Raw genomic sequence first — 19037 nt, forward strand, 5'->3', positions numbered from 1 at the left:
AGCATTGGAGCCTTTAGATGCAGCCCACTGACCTCTTGGCAAAGTGATAAGCAGCTGAGAATAAAGTTCACCATGGGAAGTGTTGGTCAACCTAGATTTGGTGCACTGAACTCTTCATAAAAGTATACTAAGCCAGCAATTTGCTGGCAGTCTAGATTAAATATAACTTAAAGCGAGTTTAAAAGATATGTGACTCTTTTGTCTAGGGAAGAAGCTAGTATTAAAGTTTTTTTGGGTTTGGTGGGTTTTGTTGTTGTTGGTTGGTTGGTTTTGTAAATAATCACGGGTTGGAGAGAAAGTTGGCTGGGTGGGGTAAAAATGCAATTAACCGAATAAAGGTATTTAGCCTTGCTTTGTGTTAGCAACAAAGCTTGTAATTCCTGATTATTTTTTTTTTTTTTCATTGAAGAAACTCTCAGTTGCCACGTAGTAGGTACTGTGAATTTGATGTAAAGAAGATTTATATTACCTTGGAAGAGTTATTATTAGCTCTTGGACTATTGCATTTTGAAGGGCAATTTGTGTGTATTATTTATGACACAACGTAATAATAGCAGAATAATAAGAGCATTTAATTATCTATATTTGTGATATGTAAAATTGAGGTATTTTAAAAATACAGAATAACGACTAATGTTTTGAGAAAGTAAAATGGAAAATCTGCATGAAACAATGACAGCTCACAATTTTAACTATAGGTCCTTATAAAACTGGTGTTTTGTTAGATGTTGCCAATGAAGTTTTTGAGTGTAAAATTGAAACAGTAGCCAGCAGAACACATAGTAGGTGTTTAATTTTACATCTGTGAGTAATCCTGTATATGTCAATTGGGCAATTCATCCATCTAAAATTATATAGGTGTTGAAGTACTTTGCTGGTTCAGGGATTGGGTAAATCAAAGAAAAAGCTCTGTACATTTAGGCGGCAAATTAGGAAGAAGCTTTGCACATATGAGAAATAATAATTCCCTAGTAACAAAGAGGGGTGTGAAAGGAAATCTTTTATTAAAGGAAAAAAAATCTCAACTAAAACTCATGAAAACAGAAAGTTGAGTTAGTTCCTTGAGGTAATTTTTAAAATATCACCATAACAGCTTAGTGCAAAATCAACAGAGTACACTAAAGTATTTTTTTTTCCCCTATGCATTATATGATGGTATAACATGTTTCTCGTAAATGGCAACATCATCGGAAACACAAAATTACTTTGTTGGCTATAAATGAACAAGCAGTCATACAGTAATACACAAAGGAATTCCACTTTTTAACCCACTTAAATACTAACTTCTCTCGAAGTCTCGGTTGAAAGATACATGAAGCCGTGTTCCTTTGCATTTTGAATTAATATGCTCTGTTATTGTTGCATTTCATCAGTGACTTTTTAACATTTCATTTTACAGTCATATGAACTGCACTAACTAGAGATCTAGTTCCATGAGATACCCTCTTTTTCCTTTTTGTTTTTTTCCTTAAAAAGTAATAAAGTGCCTCTTACTTGCTGGAAATCACCTGGAGTACAATCTATTTAGTATTTAAAATGCAGGGTGATTAGGAGAGAATGTAGCCAAACTTTCTTGGCAGTAAAAGCCTGGATAGTCACGTTCAGTTTTGAAGCAAGTTTCTTCTTACTCAGTTGCAAAATTACCATGTAAATTTAAGAATTGTGATTGCAGGATAGGTTAACTGATCTAATGCTGTGTCTACTGAGAGCAGAGGTTAAGGGAGCAGACGCAGTGACAGTCCTTGGTATCTCAAGCTTAAGTGGAGATGCCTCATGAATCCCCACTGTTACCCTGATGGGACTCAAAAATGGTGCAGTGGAGTGGAAAAGAAAAGACTAGGTTACAATGAAATTACTCTTCCATTCTCAGCAACTGTATATCTCAGTCTTGTTTTTACAACGTTGTTAAAAATAAGTGTAATACATAAATCTACACTCTGTTTAGTGCTTAAACACAAGGGTGCAAATGTTCTATTTGTTCTTTTTTTAGTGAATTAGTCTGAAAGCCTCAGTCTGAAGCAAGCCTGTCACTTCAGAATGTATTTAAAGTGTTTTCTGTGCAGTTAGGTAGCGGAGTTATTTTGTGATCCTAATTCACGGTTATGGTGTTTCATTTTCCTAGCTACAGTTTTTTTTATAGTATGTGTATTTTTTATAACAGTATAATATGTAGCAGCCATCTGCATCTCAGACTTGTACTGAAATAGTAGGGTATATTTTTAATGGTACTATCTTATTTAAAAATCGATGGATTTTCTTTGAAGAATTCTCTGTTTATGTTATATACAGTGTATCTACAATTTAAATCACTGAATACCCAAGGATTCTATGTAGTGGCTGTCCCTTGCTGAGGGCATACTGTGTTTGTTAATAGCAATACAGGTAGAGGTCAGAAATTTCCAGCTGCAAACTTTAGGTGTGAGTTGTTAGCAAGTCAGAAATCCATTATTTTAAATAACAAAAAGGGAGGATATGGCAGATTTTCCTCCCTCTTAAATTAAGCTAGCATTTCTTCTGGAATGAGACACAGCAGTGTTTTGCAGAGGTGGGCATCCATAGGTACAGCAGCCCGCGGAGGAGAGACTTCGAGGAAGGACAGGGAATAAGGGAGCGCCGAGAGAATGCTGCTGTGTGTGAGTCATTACTAATCTTTGTCTCTTGTTCAATTGTTTTAGAGCTGATAGATATCACGTGTACCCTGCTGCTGCTGAACCCCGACTTCACCACTGCTTGGAATGTGAGGTATGTTGCACTCAGCGAATGACATCAGAAAGACCTGGGCCTTATGTGCAAGTCGGCTGTAAGCTTTGTTTTAAGTGGTAATTAGTGACACAGCAAGAGCTTTTCAGCTAAGGAGTGCTGAAGGAATGTTAAAAATCTCTTCTATCCTGTATGCCTTGCAGATAGTTTCAGACTGCCTTTTATTCCTTCCTTTTTTTTTTTTTTCTCTCGTAGTGCAGGCTAAATATTACACTGCTGCATGTGAAGGCACATGTTTGGCCCACATTTTTGGGGGATATAAGTCCCATTGAACCGCCACTCCTGTCAGTTAAAGGCGGCCATTTGTAACCTTTAGATGGGCATTTCCTTTTCGCTGAATCATGTAGTGCCCATCTGATGTCTGCTGTCTGTCTTCACTGTTTTCATTTTACCCCTTTTTGAATATTATACCTGAGTCCTTGCACCTGCTATAACCAGTGCGGCTCATCAAAGCTGAATAGCCCTCAATAGATGCACTGCAAGAGAAGGGGAGGAAGGCAGCTATCCTTTATTCCAGACACATTCTCCCAGACTCTGTTCCTTTCTTGTACCTGTTGAGATTAGTCTAGCTTCACCATTGCTCATGGTGCAGCACCTGTCCAGGACTCATTATGGAGAAGGAGCAGGAATTTACCTCCTTGCTCTAAATGTAGCCCAGAAGCAACGATTCTTTAAAACCCTGTAATCTGATAATTTTTGTGTAAATCTCAGAGGTGGGGGAATATTCTCTTTCTTCTGCCTAGGTCAGACTGGAGACAGTCTTAAAGGAATAGTTTTAGAAGGGCTGGAGGGCTGACAGAAGACTATATGTTACTGTCTAGGAGGGCTCTTTTAAAAATAGGACTTTTGTAGTTAAGATGCATTATTCCAGTAGGAAAAATTAACAAAATTACCTAGAAAGATGATGGCTGTGGGTAGCCGTCGGCCCTAGATGTGGCAAATTCAGCTTTTTTTTTTTTTTTTCTTCTTTGTTCTTTCAGTGCTGGTGTAGTTCTGAAGGATTCTGCTGCGATCTGTATCTTTCTAGCATCTCAGGACTAAGAAAGGGGAATGAAAGTGATAGCAAAGGGCTTACTGTCATGAAAATGTATAGCTTGAGTAGCTTTCAAGTGACAAAATAGAATTGGGAGCATGTGTATGTACCAGACCTACTACAGTAAAGTAATCTTGTGGTACTTAAAAACTGAATTCAGGTTTTTGGTTTAGGTTTTGTGGAATTATTTTTTTTAATGCAAATCCTTATCAGTCTGGCTTTTTTTCTGCCTGACAGCTGGAAGAGTTTGCTCTTATGTACATGAGAGGGGTAGTTCAAAGTGGTAAATGGAATTAAAAATGTTAAGGAATATGGATGAGGAATGTTTTCTCTTTTATGATGTTTATGGCTTACCAAAGGATACAAATTACTACAGAAGGTGGCCTTGCCCCCTGAATTCCTGGGCAGTGGCCTGGTTGGCGGTCTGTCTTTGAAGCTCTGTTTAGCATTCAGAGAGAAGCTGTTGTTATACCAGCCAGTCAGTAGCTGTGGAGTTTACCACCAAGCCTGCTCTAGCCAAGGGACTGCTTTGTTGTTTTAGGGTGCTGCTGGGAGTTTGTTCTTTTGAAGGGTAGGCGCTTAATTGGCACAACATTTCAGCTTCTCTTCTGTGAAATTCCTACTTCAGTAAATGACAGGGCAAGCTAGCCAGACATATGGCATATACAGTCACAGAGTAGAGGACGGACTGTGTTCTGCATAGATGCTGGCAGTAAATCCTTATTCTGAGCTAGGTAAAGCTGGGAACTAATTGTCTGGGACTTGCACTCTGCTTGCAGAACATGGTGGATCTGCCATGGGATATTTTCATCTTGCTCATAGGATGTGTGTCATGCCAGATTCATCTTACCTTCTTCACACACAAATTTACTGCTTTATTTTAAGGGAAAAAAGTGTCATAGACTCTAAGTAGCCTAAAAAATAAAAAGTGTAATAATTATTTACTGAATAGCAGCTCTGCACACAGAGTGTTTCCTGTAGAATTTAACGACTTACATTAGGCTGGGATAATCCCTTTTTCCTATGTTGAATTCTCTGCTGAGAGCTTCAGAGAGAGTGGTTCACTCAATAGCACTTAATTTGAAGATACAAGAAGAGGGTTGTTCGAGAGTGGAAAAGGAAATCTCTTCCTTCTTGGCAGAGCAAGAAGACTGGAGTGGCAGTGTGGAAGGCTAATGAGCGTTTCAGCTCAGCTGACAATCACAGAAGGTTGTATCTGGTTAAAGAAGCACAGGAGAACATAAAACTTCAAATGTGTTACCTGCTAGGAAGAAATAGGTTATCTATCTTGATTTTGGAGCTGTTCTAAACAATTGTAATATGCCCGCGTAGGTTTGTCTTTTATTTATTTGTTTTAATTAGAAGTGACTGGGAAGCCACAGAAGGGCAGGGACTGTAACATAAACCATGAGAACTGAGCAAGAGCTAATTGTATGGTGTATGCATGCTAAACAATAGGAGACATGTTGCTTCTTAAAACTCAGAGGGAAATCCCTGTTATACTGAATGGTCAACAAGACATCTCCAATTGTTAATCATAATTTCAGTTATCCCATGTTTTTAAAAGTTGAAAATATTCCAAGTTAAAATGACCAAACTCTTTATGTAAGTGATTGTAAAGGAATTGTCATAGGTGTTTTTGTTCTTGCTGATACACTTGCTGGCGTGTACAACTGAGCAAAAGTCAAAACACATAAGGTAACAAGATGGTCTGAAAAGTGAACCTTTTTTCTATCAGATAATCAATGACTTCAAAGGTGTCAGCAAAAACATAATGCAAGTCAAAATAATTTCAGATTATCTTTTATGTTAGCTAGTACTCTGAAGACTGAAAAATTATCTATGGTACACATGGGATATACAATTTCTAGCTCATTTTTTTGCCAAGTTCGATGTTTGCTGAAAGAGCTTGAAAGAGGTTTATTTGGGAGTATATGATACTTTAGTCATACTTGTGATTGAAGTCTCTTACTTGTGAATGGGAGGATCTCTTATTTGAAAATCAAATTGAAACTTCTCAGCAGTGAAAGTGAATCTTGTCTGTAATGTTCTTCAACTTTGCAAAAGAGTAAATTTACTTTAAGCATAAATATGTGTGAGCCTACTTATTTACAGTTAATGCTTTAATATAGAGAGAGCAATTTCTTCACCAAGAGTTTAGGTTTTGGGAGGTAGGTGGCCTGATAATCTAAATATTTGCTAAGTATGTACATGCATTTATTTTGAGTGTTAGACTGATCTAGGCTGCTTTTTCGTTGTCCATGTGGTAAGTGTTTTTTACCAAAATGTCACCTTTTGCATTGCAGTAATGGGGCAATTATTCCACCTGCTCCAGTGTTTACATTCCCTGAATCTTTCTCTTGTCTGTTTTGCAAAAGTCAACGCACTGGCACTGAACAGTCTGGTCATTCTGCCGCTCCTGACTGGTATACCTGGATTTCCTGTTGAGCGCCTGCTAAAAGCATCTAATCTGAAGCATGCTGGAACTTGATTCAGAAAAAAACAAATGTCCAGTAGCTATGCTTCTGATCTCTGCAGAGAGTTCTCTACTGACTTCACTACATATGAGGAGCAAAACTTCCTTAAGGATTTATTCAACTGTTGGTTCAGTAGCAAAAGAAGGGTCTAGGCTAGTGCCTAGATGTATACATCTCACCATTTTTCTTGAATTTGAAATATGTTGCTCGCTGTTAAGTGTTGCCACCATAAGCTTCTGACTGTGGTATACAGTTCAATTAAAGCAACACAAAGCCCACACGTACCAGGTGGAGTCAGTTTCCTGCTGAAAACTTCCAGAACAGACAAAAAATGGCAATAAGTGCTCACACTAAAGGAATATGTCAATTTTTCTGTGAGACTGGGACCATAAATTTAAAACCACATTATGTATTCTGTGTCAGACTGCAGAGAAGTTTTACCTTCTTACTGGATAGCAGCTTTTTTCAGAGTGTATCTCCTCCCTGTCCCCTTCCCCCACTTTTTTTTTTGATCAGAAAATTCATCATCTGCTCTTAACCTATTAGTGCTCCTCTTGCTGAACCTGGTGCCATGCGTATCATTATGATGAACCATAAATTATAAAAAAACAAAAACCAAACCAAAAAAAAACCCCAAACAAACCCACAACCCAAAACAAAAAAGAACCCCACACCAAAACACCAAACCCATGTCAAAACTGCTTCTAATTCTTGCACTCTCAGTTTTTAATTGTGACTTGTAGATGTTCTAGGAAATGCATGTTTCCTGTCTGCAAATGGTAACTTTGGAACTTACTGTATCTTTACTTCAAAGCTGCTATCTACTAGATTGGAGAATAGGATATGGAGACTGATGTCCTAGGAGTAAACGCTGATGAGGTGATGTCTACGAACATGCTTGGGACAGGCAGTAAGAGTTAGAAAGCTAGCAAGAAGAATAGGGCGTGGGGAAGGGAATTCTGTGCAAAGCAGGTGAGAAAGATAAATACGGACTTCCACTTTGCTCTGTCTGTGTCAGAGGTACCTTGGGAAGGGTTATGTTGGATGACACTAAGTTTTGTTAGGGCAAATTCTTTTATTTTTTAAACAAAAAGTTGTTTTACACATAAGTAAATTTTAGCGATTTCAGCCTTTCTGTTAAGTTTGAAAAACATTCTACACACACAGAATATTTCCCACTTTCTAAATGTAGGGATCCTTGATACTGTATCTTGAGCCATTTAAAAACCAATAGTAAGTGTGTCTGTGTGTGGGGAGGCTGTGTGGAAGAGTAACTGTATTTTCAGATGTGCAGAATGATCTAAGGGCTTAATTTCAAGAAGAAATGTTTAGTCATATATGTAACCCTATTGGCAGCCCTTGTATCAAAGAAAAAACAACAAAAAAAAGCTGCTTGTGTTAAGATGCTTTTAGAATGTGCAGATAAAAGCAACATTATTCTCAACAGGCATTACACATAGCCCAAACTCCTTGGCTTTCTGGGTAGTAACAGAAAATGTGATGGAGACCCACACCCAAATACAGTTGACTCAGTGATTCCTGGGTAGGTTGGGGAACAAATGGGTTGTATGTGTTCAGATTAAGATAAAGTTCTTTGATCTGGATTTATTTTATTGTGCCTGGTTGAATAAGGTGCACATAGATACAGCAGAGCGGAATGGGTTAATCCACCAAAGGCTTTTTAAACTCTTGTAGTTTGACAGTGAAATTCTGTTATGATACAAAGGAAATGCCATGCTATTTGTTACTGGGATTTGTGTTCTGTTTTTCAGGTTACTTCTTTTATTCATACAAATTTATTTTATCTTTTGTAGGAAAGAATTAATACTGTCTGGCACTTTAAATCCACTTAAAGATTTGCATCTTGGAAAACTGGCGTTAACCAAGTTTCCAAAGAGTCCAGAAACATGGATTCATAGGTTTGTTTCCCTTGCCTTCTGTTGCCTCCCCAACTTAAACATTTTTCCTAGGGTTTTTTTTTTCCTGTGCTTGGGTTAAGGAGAGCCATAGATGAAGGAGGACATCTAGAAATATAGCAGATTCTTTTAGCCAGTCATCGTAAAATACCATGCTTTGGCTTTTGAAAATACCTGCCCATATTTTACACTTAGAACTAAAATCATGTGCACCTTTTTTGCTGCATATTTTTTTAATAAACTTTGGAGGTGGGATAAATTTTCCTAAAGGTTTATCACGTCTTGCAGCACCTAAAATTCTCAGCCTGAGAATTCTGATTCCATCAATAGAAAGTACTTGAGCATTGTGGGTTTCTCCCTCTTTCCCTCCTCCAACTTACTACTATAATGCTTGTCTACAGGCATTTCAGAAATACAAGAATCTGTAAAAGCTAATCTTTGTAACCAAAGTTGAGTTCTTTTCCATTCAATACTGGTCTTTTTAGTTTGGTAAATTTATTTTTATCATTTCTAACTTAAGCAATGTCATTAAGTCACCACTACTAAATATTAAAATAACAGAGCATATTTTTGGAAAAGATAACTCCAGAATTACAAAAACGCGGAAAGCTAACCATCTCAGTCATGACTGAGTGTACATAAAATGCCTGTAGCACAGCCAAGTGAAGTATAGATTCATTGCTCAACTTTGTTTAAAAAAACCCCAACAAACAAACAAAAAAACCCCAAACAAACAAAAAAACCTCGGTATGTGTGGGATTTATTTTTTTTTTATTTTTTTTTTTTTAATAATGATGTATTTTTCACAGGATAACTCATCCTTTTCTAGACAGGCTTGGAAAAGATTTGAATATAACACGTTGGAAAACAGTTCACAGTGTTTGCGTTTTGCATGTCCAGCATTGGGACAACCGTAAAGTTGATAACCCTGTTAGGGGATTCATTATCAAAAATATAAATAAAGCTTCAGTTATACTGATAACATATGAATTTTTGGAAGATGGAGTTGTTGGTAAACTCTTCTTTGTGAGTGCATGAGCTTAAAAGTCTCAAAGTTGACCTAGAATGTAATACATTGAATATTCCTAGGTGTTTCTTAACTTAAAAGCATCTACTTAATTCATGCTAATTTCTTTCTTAGTAGCATTGATACAGCAACAACACTGACGAATTTCTGCAACATTGGTTTTTAATTTTATTGTTCTTCAACTGCTTTTCATCATCTCCATGCTACTGACTCATGTTGCTTGATTGCTTTGTTGGAAGCAAAAGGAGCATGTGGAAATAATGGGAAAAAATCTTGCAGTTTGTCATGGGTTAACCTTTCCTACATGGTAGCTAACACTGGAAAACTATGATTTTTTGCATGTAACTAGTGCTGAAACTGGTGACATCCATATCATTATGATGATCAACACATTTTTATGAAATTAGTCAGAATGGTAGGTTCTTCATATTTATTTACATCTTAAACATAATAAAAATTCTGTCTGTAACTTCTATGCAATCTTAAATTAGGAGTATTTTAATTGTTTTATAATTTGTTGCGCTTTCTCATACTTGCCTAAACCAGAAAACTATATTTGAGGATGATTATACAAATATTTGGCTTGCACTTGGATGTACTGACTGTGATTGATACATGATAGAAAATAAGATGTGCAAAAATTTTCTTTCTGCATCAGCATAGTGATTAATCTGGTGTTTTCTGTTCCCCCATGATACCAAATTTCAGACAGAAATGCAAAAAAATAGAATGGGACAATTACAAAATTCAGTAAAACATATGCAAATTTTTTTTCTTTCACGTGGCAGATGCACTCGCTAAAGATATCAAAATAGCTGTCATATGTTCTGTGATATGGCCTTTTGCGATACGTTTTGGGGGGTTCCATATAGGTCTTGTGCATATACAGTCGGTATATCTATTGATTGCGCAATTATCACTGAATAATCCTGTATTCACTTGTGATAGTTCCAGGAACTGCAATAGTAATATTAATAGGAACATGCATACAGTGACAGAAGAAATGGGATTTCTTTTCTCCAAATTTATTGGAGAAAATGTTATCTTAAAAACCTCCAAAATAATACCATGATATTCACCAGGTACCAAAAATACATTTTAAATCTTCTGAGGTTGTGCTTGTCTTTCTTTCTTCCCATGCAAAAAATAGCTCAGATTTCATTTTATAATTATATATTTATATTTTTTTTCTTCTGTTGTAGCCACAGAGACTACAAAGTCTGTATTTTTTCACACCCTCCTCTGTATGTAGTTTATCTGAATTCCTTATTTTATAAAAAATGCTAGTTTTAAGAAACTGAAATAATTCTAAGATCAAAATAATTTGTCTTTTTGTGGGTTTACTCAGAAGTCAACATCACTGAATTAATATTTATCTTTTGTTAAAGGAATGACTCTACTCATAGCTTTCATGTCTAGACATTTTTAGAATTTCGCATTTCTTGCAAATCTGCTGATTGAAGTGAAAGAATGGTGATGTTTGGATTAAAGGCATTTTCTAAAAGCAAAAATTAAGTCTTCAAAATTACTACCTTTCGTAAAATAAACTTACACAACAGTCAGAGAGCATGGTTTGTTTGGCTGTACATCTTTAGTTATAACAAATGTTATAGGAAGCCAGTGTATGAACACTGGCTTCAATCCACTACTTGTGTTTTCTGTTGAGAAATGCAGTCAGTTTAAAAAGTGCATTCTTATAAATTATCTTTAATACTGTCTTCCAATAGTTTAAATCTTTTTTTAAAAAAACTAAGAGAGAAAGACATAGTGTAAATAAAAAATACCAGTGAACAAGAACATTATAAATGTTTTCAAAGGAGATGGATTACCAAATTTTTTTAACAGTGGTTTGCTTATCTATTTTTATTGGTTATATTTATTATATGCAATTTTGTATACGAATTGCAAAATAGAATTATCTTTTAAAAGAAAATTAATTTATTATTTTTATTTTATTTATTGATTTCTTTTAACCAGGAGTGACACCCTTCTGAAAGTAGCAATTAATTGGTTTTGGAAATGATATGAGCGAGTACAAAACAGAAAAACCTCCATGTTGCAGACCGGAGGATGTCCAGCTTTCCAGAGCATTCCACATGGGCCCATTGCAATTCTCTTGACACATGCTGCTGCGTGGAAGTCTATACATCTGTGATCCCCTTTTTGTAGGACCTTTTAGTGTAGGGTCTGTGGACGCATGTTTTCTGCAGCATTGAGGACACCTCTCAAAATACTCATCTAAATATACTACTAGAAGTCAGTCCAAAGTAGAATTAAAAAGCTGTGTAGGAATCTGTGCTTATCTGAGCCACTTCAAATCAAATATGTGTAATTCATCAGTAAAAATATTTGTTTTGGTTATACATGTAGCCTTTGAAACCCTAAGTCTTTCACGCTTTCTTTCTGCTGGTGATGTACAGAAACTAATTTGGCTTGCTTTATGCAGTACTGACGAATGTAAAAAATACTCACAAAGCACAATTTATTTTTTTATTGAATCACTTTTTTCTGTCTCATTTTGGATACTTCATTTTAGTGCTATACAAGTCTCTGAAAGAGGAGCCCATTAGAAATATCATGTAGACAGTCCTTGCATTTTTTTCATAAATTTGCTGTTTTCTTTTAGTATGCTGTAATTAGCCATAACCACTTACAGTGAGTGAACAAACAAATACAGCTAGAGTTAAGTTATTTTGGAGTGTGATCATAAAGTCATAGCTTTCAGTATGGGAAGAGTTCAGATGGTTATGTTTACTGCTTATTCATCATTTAGTTACCGTGTAGTTCAGGTAATTCAAATATCAGAAAGGTTTGATTGATTTGTATAAATGAAAAAACATTTTTTTTCTCTTAAAATTGCTCTCTCACCATTAACACTGTACATCGTTTAACCAGACGATGGGTGCTGCAACAACTGATTCAGGAAAACTCCTTGCCCAGTCTTGTGACTAAAGGAAACTTGGGAGCAGCACCTGTGGAGAGAATTCACCGACTAGTGCAGGAGGAAATGAATGTCTGCTCTGAAGCTGCTGGGAGATACCCAAGTAACTACAATGCCTGGTCCCATCGCATCTGGGTTTTACAGCATTTGGGAAAGCTGACTCTCAAGGTATAATACAATAGTGAATAAAGTCTTAAATTTCCTTGTCTAAGAAAAAAAATAATACTGGTTTGCCAAGCAGATTGTATGACATGGATGAAGAGTATCATATTAAGTTACCACAGGTAGCTGAGAATATTTAAAAAAAACCAGGCAAAATACTGCAACAAGTATGTTTTGCATTTTTCTTGCCAGTGTAGGCAGATTCTGCTTATTGGAAAGAATAGATTTTTTTCTTGCCCATGTACAATGCTCTATTTGTCTGTTGGTCCTTAGTGTTAATGAACTTGTGGCAGGAGGATAGATGGGACTGTGTGAGCTGAAATAAAGAAGGGGCAACTGCAAATAATTCTAGCACTAATCTTGAAATTCCTAATAGAGAAAAAGATAATACATGACATTATTTTGATAATGTAATGTGACGTTCTCATTTTGATACCCTTATTCAGCTTATCTGTGGTTTCAGAATATGGAAGGATTAAGTAAAGACTGGGAATTTCAGAGAAAGCATAGTAGTGCTTGTAACTAGTTTCTTCAGCTCCAACAATATCTTCTGACAGCATTAAACTGAGGGCTGATGAAGCTGTTTCAGCTCCAGCAGGAACATCTTACGTGGTGACAAATATTTCAGATCGCATGGTAGTATCTAAAACATCAAGATCTGCAGCAAATTGAATTAGTTAATGTGACATAGTCTGAAATTATATAGGCAGTTTTGTAATACTGTGGTTTCTGTTAGGTGAATTCCTTGTGAGTATTAGGCTGATACAGTGACACATCAGTCGCACTTTTAATGGCAGCCGCTGCATTTTGCCATCCTGTAAAAACATAGGGGAGTGAGGGAGGAATTTAGTGGAGGTTGTTGAGTTGGTATAGCTGTTATTTTTATGTCTTATGGGCCAGCTACTGCTAGCAATGGATGTTGTTTTGCTGATGTTTCCTGTTATTTGTCATGTGAGAAACTTTAAAAATAGCTGTATCAGATTGGAACATACTTGCTATATACTACCAGACTCCGTGAGGGAGGCAGCCTGGAATTTGGATTCGTCTGCCTAGCAAGTTTGTATGAAAAGGTAATTATGGAAAACTCACAAGAATTACATGATTGAGGTAGATTGGAGGTTAGAAGTTAGGGTTAGAGGTCTATATCAATAGGAAACATGGACTTTCAGTGAAGTCTTTAACAGCTTTATAAAAAAGAGTGGGAAGAAAGTTAGCACTGTTAATTAAAACACAAGTAATTTTATGCTTTAGTTAACAGTAGTTTGGAGATCAGGATAACACCCTGAGTGCTTTTTGCACTTGTTCTGCCTTACTAATTTAAATAAACAGAAAGAATTGCATTGTGATAGAAATAACTCTTTTCAGAGCTGGAATTATTCTGGTGGGTTCATTCATTGGCAGTTGTCAATGCTTTGTGTGACAAGTCACAAGCATGCCTGTGAAGGAAGTGTTTTAAATTTGTTCGATCACTCCCAAGTCCATTTGTCTTGCCCACCATCCCAGTTCCCCTACTGGTCTTCTTTTTAGGCTGATTACTAAGGAAGTGATAGTTTCCTCTAGTTTTGTCCAACTGGCTTTTGTTACCTCTGGCAAAATTTCACTGGTGCTGCTGTTTCTTGAATGTGTTTAACCCATTGGGAAGTCTCCCATGTTCACTCTAGGTTTTTTTCATGACACCATCAGTGCATCTCTTCAGACGGCCTAGTAGAAGGTGTTTGGGATGCAGGCAAATTAGGAAAAAGTGTGGAACATAAAAGATAACAGAGAATCTTGAGATAAAATGTGTGTCTAGGTAACTTTAAAAGCCAGAATTAGAAAGTGATTATTTGCAAGATGTGATGTGAGGAAAAAAGCAAATACGAAGGAGGATAGGGAAAAAGCAGGCATTACATATTTTCACAAAAATATGCAGGTTGTTTTCTTGCTTGATGTCTCATTTTGTACCTTCAGCCATTTGTGTGTTAGAATATCTGAAAAGAATGGTAAATGTCACCAAGATGCAAGACTGGAACTGTGCTGAAAAAATCAGCAGATAAAATGGTCACTGTGGTTCTACAGCCATTTAGTTCTTGCAAGGTTGCCTCAAGTTAGAGTACCCTTTATTATTTAGGGCCGCATTTCTGCTATGATACAAACTTTGCCTGTAGTTTGAGGCAGTTTTTATTATGGCATACAAGAAAACGAAGGCCCAGAAACATTACTTACATGTTGTATTATCATTGAAATAAGAATTCTCAAAACAGGTTTGTCATTTATGAAACTGTTGGCCTGCTTTGGGGGATTTGAGGGGGTACGTTGTTTGGTAGGGTTTGGATTTTTTTCCTTTGGTTTGGTAATCCTAATGCTTCTGCAGACAGAATCTCAGTTCAAACTCTGGGAAAAAGGTATACAATACTAGAGGAGAAAGTTTTGGCCCTGTAGGAAGATTTTCTCACAGAATATTGATGTTTCTTCTTTCTTATGCTAGACAGTAAAAAACATTGTCTTGTTTGAATATAGAAATCTCAAGTTGTTTTTCTTGCAGAATTTGAACCACATTAGCAAGTTTACGTAGTGTTTGAATAGTGTTCGTTAATATCAGTTAAGGATTTGTCAAGAACAGATTGTTCCAAACCAATTTAATCTTTTTGCCTAAGAAAAGGACGAGAAAGCTTGATTTCAGCTTTCTCACATGATAGTACAGTTAGCTAATGGGGAAAAACAGGGGATCCAGACACCTACTAATAGGTGGGTGCGTAATTAGTTGGAGAACCAGAATGAGAGAGTAATATTGGTATAGTCTGTTAAAATTCATACATACCATGATGCTTCAGAGAAGTCGTGCAGGTACGAAAATAGGATGTAGTTCAGCAAGAATGGACAAACTTTTTCATTTTCTTTAGATAGGAATACTCAACTTCATAGTTACAGGATGGAGAGTGACTGATCAGGCCCTACAATAAAAAAAAACAAGCAAAGTAACAAGTGATTGTCATGAGGCAACACCTCTCTTGTGTGATGCCCAGAAGATAGAAGTATGTTCATAAGACACAAAGTAATTTTTCCTGTAGACATCCCCACTAAGGCCTTGTCTTTTTCGTAGATGACTGGGCCTCCAAAGGTACCTGTCTTTTGTATGAGTGGACATAGTCATATTTATCTGATTATCCTTAAGTTTTTTCCCCAGATACAGTTCCGTTTCATTTCCCCAGTGTCCCAGACCAGGGAGGATGTTTTGGGCTGCAGTTTATGGTGGGTAAGCACTTTAAAAAAGCAAGCACGGGGTCAGGGAGTGTATAAGAGGGAGTGCAGACCCAGAGGTTGAAGCAAAGTTCACCAACCTCCTATGTCCTAACCTGGAGCAGAATGCCAGTTCCATGGCACTCAGCTTACCATCAAAGGTAGAAGAGGACCCTTTGTGAGAGGTTGTCAAGTGGAGAGAGACATGTTTTCATATAAATTCCTCTTTGTTTCACACAAGAATGGCAAAGGGCTTGTGCTGTTTGGTGTGGAAATGGAGAAAACTGGCTTGGTAAGAAAGAACCTCTGTTGGAATTCAGACATTAGCTGGCTTTTTTGTTTTACCTCCAGTTGTTTGAAGCATCTTCCACTATTACTCTGAGGCTCTTGAGGAGAGGCTTTGTTTTTTGTAGATCTCAGAGGTTTAATGGCAATCTTCTGTCTTTTCTAAAAGAGGTTTTCTATTTCAGGTAAGGAGCGATGCTGGGAATCATTCTGTTTACTTTGTGCAGGGAGTTAAAATGCGTAATTACTATGTTCCCCTGTAACTTTGTAGCTTATAAACATGTCAAGTAAATGAATCAGATTATTCTGAGATCTAAGTTGGACATAATGTGCGTAGTATAAGTACCAGCTGAATAAAGACTGGTCTGATTTTTCTGGTATCACCCTTGAGCCTTATGTTGTTTTTAATAGGCTTTTAAATTTTAATGATCAGAAATTTAAAATAGCAAGTTCAGTTCTGCTGAGAAGAGAAGCTGATCTTGTGGTTTCAAGTGCAGAACTGGTGATGGGGAGTTTTAGCACCTTTAAGAATCCCATATGTGGGCTGTTACTTAAATAGTGCCCTTCAGTTTGCTGATCTGTAAAAGGAAGACGATGCTGGTATCTCTTGTGAAGACCTAAAAAACCATGTTGAGTATCTTAGGTAGAAGGCACTATTTTCGTCATGTGTATTTGGTCTAATATCTTTTAGAACAGACGCACCACAAAAGGTCTATAACTAGCCTTGCACGTTCCCATGGTTTTCTTTGTGGGAGGCTATGCCTCTTGTGCTGCAGGAGAAAAAGGAAAGAGTTGTGCCTGTGAAGGTTGCTTTGCATCAGCCAGTCCTGTTAAGTGACGTAGGTAGCTTAGAAAAAGCGACTAAAAGCAAGAATATACCAGTAAGGTTATATCCAAAGTCTTTAGAAGTAAATGAAAAAGGTAGTTTTGGTCTTTTTGGAGAATTTCCTCTTCCTCTGGAGTTCAATGTGAGGAAGGGGGTTTAAAGCTTTTAAAGAAATACAACCATTATTTCTAATAGAGAAAGTAAAGTAGACAAGTTTGCCCAGTAGCCAAACTCATCCATCTTCCTAGAAATAAATTCTGACAGTTTGAAAACATTCAAAATTAAGAGAAAATTCATAGGTGCCAGCAGTGTTACAAATACAGTTGCAGTCACCAATGTAAGCATTTACCACAGTTATTGTGAAAGCCTTTCTGGGAGTTCACCAATTACCAAGTCCACCAAATTACTTATGTATTCCACAGGCTCTAGGACTTGGAACATGATATTAGTGGTTGACATGCTTTCCTGGAAAATGAAAGTGTAAATTAATTTAAATGCTCTTTTTTTTTTTAAGCAACTCACCCATCCTCTGACACCCATAATGCACTAGGCAAAAATTAAAATACTTGTAACTAACATCCATGTAGTTCAGTGTACCCTCTACCTCTGTCTCCTCTAAATAGCCTTTATTCCTGACCATTTTGACATTGTTAAACCACTGCTCATTTCTCATTGTAAGTAGTTTGGGTTTTTTTTCCTCTCACCCTGTGGGAAGGTTTCTCAGACACCTACCTTTTCAGAGTTTGGAAGAAGTATAATTTCTTTTGTGCAAGGATGCCAAGATACTTGTCAGCACACAGTGGAAAAGACTCAGTGATTATTTCATTTTTCTATGTGTGTTCTTAAACCATTACCACAGTGGCCGAAATCCCCAGAGAAGAGGTTACCTTAATACAGAAACAGTGGTGGTAAATTCCTTCTTTATACTGGTTGATAACTGTTGCTGCTTTTTGTTTCAGGTTCTCCTTGATGAACTTTCATCCACTAAATATTGGGTATCCATGCATGTCTCAGACCATAGTGGATTTCATTACCGCCAGTTCTTACTCAAGTCCTTGATAGGCAGAACTGTAACTGACAATAATGTACTGGTACAAAATCAAATGGTAAATGAGCAAAACCCTAGCCTTCAAAAGGAGGAGGAGAGTGCAGGGGCAGAAGCTGCCTGTGCGGAAGAGCAGAGCGTGGATCTCCCCTGCTGTTTAGAGGAAGAGTTGGAGCTCTGCACTGAACTGATTGATACTTACCCAGGGCATGAAACCTTGTGGTGTCATAGGTAAGAGGACTTGGTCAAAAAAGTGTCCTTCCGATTTGTGGATTGTTCTTTGCCTGATATTTCCAGACAAATTGTTGTTCTAATTTTAAGAGGTACCACTCAATAAAAGATTTCTAAGCTACCATGTCTTAAGCCTTTGAAAAACATTCAAGAGCATAATCAGAACTATTGAATGGAAAATTTGATTGGGCTTAAGGATCTTGTTGATATAGGCTCCACTTGTCCCTGTAGATGGTGCAAGAGATGCAAGATCCCAGCCTCTTCACACTTAAAATGTTTAAAGGGCAAAAGATGAGCAGAAGATAGGCAGAAGATGGATCAGCTGCAGAAAACCTCTGCTTAGCGAGCTGGGTGTATGTGCTTGACTAGGTAACAGCAGATTTGCCATTGAGCCCTTTTTTGTAGAGTGTAAGGGGTGACAGCAGATTTTGTGCCCGTTTGTGGGGGAATCTAGTACGATGGCAAATGAATTGAAGCTGTTCAGCAGCAAGAGCAGATTATTTTCAGTGCATGACTTTTTTTTTTTTCTTCTTTTTTCTTCTTTCCTTTTCTTCTGAAGAAGGCGTGTGTTCTACCTTCAGCACCACCTAAGCAACAAAATTCCTCTTCTGAGTGCGGTGTTATCATCTGTGGACAGCAGTGATGAAACTCTGAATAATTCCCACCACAGTCCTGTGACAGGTCACATGGCACAAGCTATGGATGTTGATGGTTTGAATGAATCCAGCAGCAAACAAGGTTATACCCAAGAAACAAAACGCCTGAAGCGTGCTCCTATGCAGGACTCTCTTGGTCCAGAAATGGAATACCGGTTCATTGATAAAGTATTATCAACTTGTAGGGATGCAGACCAAGCCAGGTTTGCTACTGCTTATAGGAAATGGTTAGTGACTTTTTTAGGTCAGTGAACGAAGAGTTTAAAGCCTTCAGGGTTCTTCTTTTAGTGCAATATTCTCTTTTCAGACACAAATGCATGTCTTGGTTGCAACTGTTAGCTAACCATGTGTTTCTCACTCTTTTAATGATCAGTCCTAAAGTTCATATTCAGAATAGAAGTCTGTCACTTTATTTATTAAAGAACTGGCATACCTTTTTATTAAGCAAATGGAGTTTGT

The 19037-nt window shown here is 37.1% G+C and overlaps 1 protein-coding gene across 4 annotated transcripts in view; it reads left to right on the top strand.

Moving 5' to 3' along the window:
- Positions 1–18832, top strand: part of PTAR1 (protein prenyltransferase alpha subunit repeat containing 1) — a 31949-nt gene extending 13117 nt beyond the window's left edge. The window contains exons 3-8 of one of the 4 annotated variants that reach the window (XM_059833910.1): positions 2676–2742; positions 8085–8189; positions 12109–12322; positions 17606–17922; positions 18482–18534; positions 18604–18832. In XM_059833910.1, the coding sequence (XP_059689893.1) occupies positions 2676–2742; positions 8085–8189; positions 12109–12322; positions 17606–17922; positions 18482–18534; positions 18604–18830 (983 nt within the window). In that variant the 3' untranslated portion in view covers positions 18831–18832. Of the gene's footprint in view, positions 1–2675; positions 2743–8084; positions 8190–12108; positions 12323–17605; positions 17923–18481 lie in introns of all 4 variants that reach the window. The other 3 variants (XM_059833909.1, XM_059833912.1, XM_059833911.1) reach the window with 3 other exon arrangements.
- Positions 18833–19037: the final 205 nt, after the last annotated feature.

Source organism: Gavia stellata, chromosome Z (genome assembly GCF_030936135.1).
Source record: "Gavia stellata isolate bGavSte3 chromosome Z, bGavSte3.hap2, whole genome shotgun sequence".
NCBI lineage: Eukaryota > Metazoa > Chordata > Aves > Gaviiformes > Gaviidae > Gavia > Gavia stellata.